General features: G+C 36.6%; 1 protein-coding gene across 1 annotated transcript in view; it reads right to left on the minus strand.

The window, feature by feature from the left end:
* Positions 1-440: 440 nt before the first annotated feature.
* The window catches only part of LOC122809135 (dual specificity protein phosphatase 6-like), a 251,806-nt gene continuing 245,948 nt past the window's right edge, over positions 441-6,298 (minus strand). Inside the window, exons 3-4 of the mRNA XM_044080404.1 lie at positions 3,660-4,097; positions 441-1,072 (exon numbers count right to left, since the gene is read on the minus strand). Of these exons, the coding sequence (XP_043936339.1) occupies positions 762-1,072; positions 3,660-4,097 (749 nt within the window). The 3' untranslated portion in view covers positions 441-761. The remainder of the gene's footprint in view (positions 1,073-3,659; positions 4,098-6,298) is intronic.

Consider the following 6,298-nt stretch of genomic DNA (forward strand, 5'->3'; position numbering starts at 1 on the left):
TAGGGAACAGCCGTGAGTAGTTGTAAGGGATAAAGGTACGTTTCCATTTCAGTTTACTGGACTATATCTCTGCAGAGAATGAGTTGTGCTACTAGCAGACAGCAAATGTCTGGAAGTCAAGGTTCCAATGAAAAGATACCCACGTGTGTTAATATATGTTTAAGCAGTAACCTTACATGTTGAGTCTTAAGAAAGAAATGATGACAATAATCCTGTTAACCAAACCCGCTGTAGAAGCACATCACAAATGAATTTGACAGCATACAGCCTACATTTAGATTTATGTAAGTGGTAAGAAAACTGCAATATATCTCCACTATACATAGAGTGACTATAGGGAACTGCTTACACCACCAAGACAAGGGGTTAAAATAGGACTCTGAATCCTAAAATGCAATAATGAGTATTTAAATTCAAATAAAGGATGACCATAAACAGAGTAAAGAGAAGATTATTTCATTATCAACACAGTAAGCAGTACTTAGAGTAAATATAGAAATTATAAACATGCCAAAAGTTCTCATTATAAAATTAAGTTATATTTACAATCACATTTCAGTTCCTCTGGTTTTCATCTAGGTAGCGGTTTATCCAAACATTGAATTCCACCATCCAGTGGTGTCTAAATTTTATAGTCCACTACCAGTAAAGGTTGTCTTGAGGAAAATAGCCCGCCAGGAGCTGTTGCTAGGCAACCATACATTTAGTGGACATGAAACTAGTCTAAACACAGTTTAGATCAGATCCTCAGCAAGATCCTATCATGTGGGGTCCTGGGAGTCTAAATCAAAAACACTGTCACTGGTTGGTGTAGTAAAAAATGCATGCTGCCTAGCCAGCCGCTGGTTATCACATGGACTGTTAAGCCCCAAGCTCTTTTCAAAATCCAACAGTTGTCCCATGAAGTTGAAATTCGGTGAGATGTTTGCCTTCTTTCTTTTCACGAGATCATAGGCATCATTGAGTGACAGGCTGAGCTTCTGCATGAGGTAGGCGACGGTAACAGTAACTGAGCGGCTGATGCCTGCCAGGCAGTGAACAAGTACCCCACAATTCTGGGACAATGCTTCATCTGAATTGAAAGGGAGTAAACAAGATTAGTAGCATAAAAATCATTGTTTTTTTACCACATATTTCATCACACGTGTAAGTATTTTATGCAAGTTTGATTACATACCATGTATTCATTACAAAAATTACTTGGTACATATCATGGCCTAACACCCCTAAATCTAAACACAGAGAAGAATCACAAGACAGAAGGGAATTTATATAAACAAAGTATCCATCACAGAAACTTACACATTCTGTGTTATGGCACCCAGCCCATGCATATGAACCCAGATTCTCTTTGTGATCAAAAATACAGTAATATTGTCAAACAGTGATGAAATAATGAAAAGAAAAAAGTGCAACTCAGCAAATGAAACACAGTAAAACATTTTAGTGAAAATGAATAGAGACAGCTGGGGACTTCAAAGCAAGGTGGGACAACAGGAAGCAAATGAGTTTGTGGTGCTAAATGAAATGGGATGGTGCTGCGTTCTGGCACAATTAATGACAGGATTATTAATCAAGAACTGATGCTGCTCATTCCATTCTTTTTAAAGGACTCTGCCATTATACTTCTGTTAACTAACATATTAATGGCCTTCTGTCAAACCGCAGCATATCCAAAATGATCAAAACTTACACATCTAATTTTAGTTCACCTGTTGCAGTAAAGTCAGAATGCTTAAGCAGAGTTAACTTACTATAACTTTTCACATGCCATCCTTAATCTGAGTTTTCTTCCAAAGATCCTGATAAAATAAGAGGCATAGCTGTCTATAATTTATCAACACGCTATTTTACCTTCTCATTTCTGCTCAGAAGCACCTGTCTACGTTTTTACTTCTTAAGCATTGAACATGTGTGCTACCCCCTTCTTTGTTGTTCTCCACTATTATTTTTGCATTCCAGTACTTTCAGAAATGGGCATAATTTTGCAATTTGTTTGAAAAGGTGAACTCAGCACCTTTTCTTTAGCAATATTAGTTTCCATCAATTCATATTTCTGAAAATTATGCAGCTAGAAATGTTAAGCTCCATCATTCACCTGTAAAACAACTATGTTACCATGTAACTATATAAGTCTTTTGAACATATTCACAGCTCACTTGCATGTTTATTGTGATCTAGGGGCCTCTGCTTAGAAGAGCAATGTGACATTTTCCTTTTGTATCCAAATTCTCGAATCCCAAGTAATTGTAGTACACAAACCACCAATAAAAGTCATAGACTACCCTTGGTTCAGCACTAAAAACAAAATTTTATGACGTCAAGTCATGATTCAGTCAAGGAAAAGAACATAAACCAGTTTCTGAATTAAACCTTCATCAGTGTAATATAATGTAGTGTTTCAACAAACACCTTTAAATAAGGACAGGTATGTGACATCATTTATACACATCAATCACATAAATACAACAGCAACAGCCTAAAATAATCCAGTGATTAAAAAGATAATATGGAACATGGAACAGTGTTTATTTCATTGTCACTTTTTTTACTTAATGTAATAACATTTAAAATGGCATATCCAAATGTCAATAAATAAATAAATTATGAATTTGCAATGTGATCTAATCTAAAGGCACATATCCCTGTAATTAAAACTTATGTTGAACAGTAAATATTGATTTTAGTGATCTGTAATGACTGTCTGTGGCTGACAAGTAGTAATTCTAACTAGAATCTTAGACTGAACTTTTGACAATCTATTGTAAATTATCTGTCCACATGTTAAACTGTATTATGCATACAACTGTATGTAAAGTGTACACATGTTAAATTGTATTATGTCTATAATTGTATGTAAAGTGTACGCATAACTGTAAAATCCAATAATGTCTGTATTTGTTTGGAGTTTTTCTCTCTGGGCATCCGCTGAAAATGGGTTCTTGACCCAATCTGACTCTCCTAGTCACCAAATGTTAATAAATAAATAAATAAGTAATCTGTGTCACTGGTTTTGTGCCAATCAATGGGCAGTTTGTCTTTTGTACCTTTTGTACCATAAAGTTGTTACTTCTTATCAATATAGTTAATTTACATGACTCTGGTTCATAGTAAACCCTGTACCTTGTGTCTGTGAGGTCAGCACCTTAACCATTAGTCATTGGCCCTTATAAGCCCCCCAAACATATTTTTGACATTTATCTTAAAGAAGTTTAGATGTTTTTATTACAGAAACAGGTACCTTGGATCTCGATTGACTGAAATGAATTAATGAAATAACACTCTACACTTGAAAATCATGTAAAAGCTCAACATAACATACAAACCTCTCTGCATATAAATCCTAATATACAATGACATAAATTATTTCTGCTCACAGCAAGCTAGAGGCACATTCTAGATAGTTGAGTCCCCAGAGGAGAACTATATCTGGGAAGATGAACTCCTTCCATGAGTGGGACGATAGTGATCTCATGATATTCTCAACAACAGTATGTGATGCAATAGACTAGTATTTCAGTGTTTGAAAGCAATTCCTATCAGAACTTGCACTAAATGAACAAGCGTGATACATTAACAATTATTTTTTGTGCATACATCATTTATCTAAATCATAGGTCAGCATGATTTAATAGAAAATGCACCCCCTCTTTACTTACCAATGAAGTCAAATGCTTCTGGAAAGAACTGTGAGAGGTTCTGACTCCAGTGGTCTGAAATTGGAATTTGCTTGTAGTGGAACTCCCCCTCCTTCTCAAAAGGTTTGGGCAGGTTAGGTGTCACATTCAGAATATACCGTATACCGAGCTTTGCTAATATATCCACATTTTCTGCATCCTTTGCACAGCCAAGATACAAGTGAGGCAGGATCTGCACTGGGAAGGAAGGAGGCTGGGAGTGAGGGCTTCCTCCTTCAGACTCTATGCCACTCATTGAATCCCGGTCTGGGTCTGAGTCATCGGAGAAGTCAGAACTGATACGGAGGCCCCCAAGACCCAAAACAGGTGCTGTCTGCTGAGGAGAGCCGCTTGTATCAGAAGTGTCCAAACTTGTTTCACAGAACTGTGGATATTCTGTCTGGAATTTGTTGAAACCTCCTGTAAAAACAAAGCAAAATGCTCTATATAAAGATTTTAAGCCATAGTATTAATCAATATAACTTTGCTGCAGTGATGTCTAAATGACAATGGCCAGGAAATCATTCACTAAGTCAATAACACTAAGCTTAGTGAATGGAAAAGAAGCATTCACAATGCTTTAAAGCAGTGCCTGTAGAATAAAAATCTGTAATTAGTCACCAAACTAAATATAAACTTTGCATGTTTTTAATTTGATGCAGAAAGATGTATCAGAACCATGCATGGCTGTATAAACCAGAAACAAATAATTCTCTCATTAAATCCATATGTGAAGCAACTTCAAAATTCAGCAAAAATATCATTCAAAAAGGCACATAACATATCCTGATAACCATTCAGCCTACAGCTTTCAAGTCAAGTAGCACTAAACTATTTTCAGGTGAACCTCTGTGTGATAAGCACATATTATTTTGGCTTAGATGAGTTTGAAATGCAGACAATTTGAAAACCTAGCTGTGCATGTTTGCAGATAACTTCATAGAGAAGTGTGCCTTCAGTCTCGATAATTTTGTAAAGGCTGAGGCAGGTGAGTGTAGCTATGTTCCCAAATATTTGATCATAACACAAGGCAATGAATGTGAGTACTCTCCTTCCTAAAACTCCTAGTTACTTAGTAAAAGCAGTCAAGATGTTCACCAGTCTTCAATATTTCCAATAAGCCAGGCACTATGAAGAGAGAAAAGTGGAAAAACAAGAGAAGGAGGAAGTCCTAGGCAGAGCACACACACACACACACACACACACACACACACACACACACACACACACACACACACACACACACACACATATTAATGTCAGACTTGATACAATAATCAGTAATGAACATTGTCAATCCTGAAAAGTTTAAAGCTGCCCACAGTTGTAAGTGGAGCTGAAAGGCAGAAGACAACTGCCACTACCAGTTCTCCTCAGACTTAAATCCTTTCATGAATAGCATGACAGCAAAAGCAAGCAACTCTCGGAATATTCACAAACTCAAAAAACAACAATGAATTCCGTGCGGTGAAGCCAATAGGACAACGGGTAACAACAAAGAGAATTCAGTTATATTCAACCAAATTTTAATTCAGATGTAAATAATATAAAATTAGTTGAGCGCTTTTCTTCCTGACGTTAAGACCTTCATCAGAACAAATAATCTAAAATACAGACATCATAAGGTCAAATCCAATAAGATCATATTGCTAATTCAATGCAATTTTAAGGCTTAGAATTTTTAAAGAGGCAAACCATATTTTTTGGATGATTACACTTCCAGTCTCAAATCTTACAGCAGGAATAAAACAGACATAATTCAAAACCTGGTGAATGTTTCATGAACAATGTAGTGACAATGAACGTGAGTTTTCTGTTTAGAAGCAAGAGTATAGTACAGTGATGACGAACCTTTTGGGTTTGGTGTGTCAAAAGGTTCTGGCACAAAATAATTCAGTGCACTTCACATGAGCAATGAATGCAAAAGCAGTCTCTTTGGTAACTCGGGTTTTGGTGATCACAGACATGTCACCCAAAACGTCATGGCGTGTGTCACCTTTGACACGCATGTCATATGTTCGCCATCACTGGTATAGTACTTCCAAAGTAACCAAGAAAGCATTCCATTCCCAAGTGGTTAGCATAACATAAATCATCTGTCAGAAGCAGACTGTGAGTCTATCTAGTCTTTCTGATTGTTTCAACTTCTGTTATACTATCTCTCTCTGTCTCCCTTGTTTAAAAGCCTCAGCTACCTTAGCTAAAACCCCCAAGTTAATTATTTCACCTGCCAGCAGTTTTCTGTATGAAAACATATTTCCTCATGCCATGATTAAACTGTGTTCTCTTGTTTTGCTGATCATGTCCCTTTCTATGCATTCTGTTGTTCCTTTCTGTTATTGTCCTAGTATATTCCTCCTTAGTGGTTTTTACACAATTTTATATCCCCATCTCTTGATCTTTAAAGTGAAACCTGCTTTAGTTCTCCTCATATATTACACTTTCTGGTCCCCAAACATCCCAGAAACTATTCATTGCAACATCTGGAAAGGTGTAACCTCACTATAAGTCTTTCCAGACTCAAACTTTGACCTAACCAGTGTCTGATAACAGGGCAATATCACCTTCCTACCTCTGTATTTCACCTCCTACATATACATTGCGTTGTTTGGTTTGTTTGT

The sequence above is a fragment of the Protopterus annectens genome, chromosome 8.part0 (genome assembly GCF_019279795.1).
Source record: "Protopterus annectens isolate FY-2018-M chromosome 8.part0, PAN1.0, whole genome shotgun sequence".
NCBI lineage: Eukaryota > Metazoa > Chordata > Ceratodontiformes > Protopteridae > Protopterus > Protopterus annectens.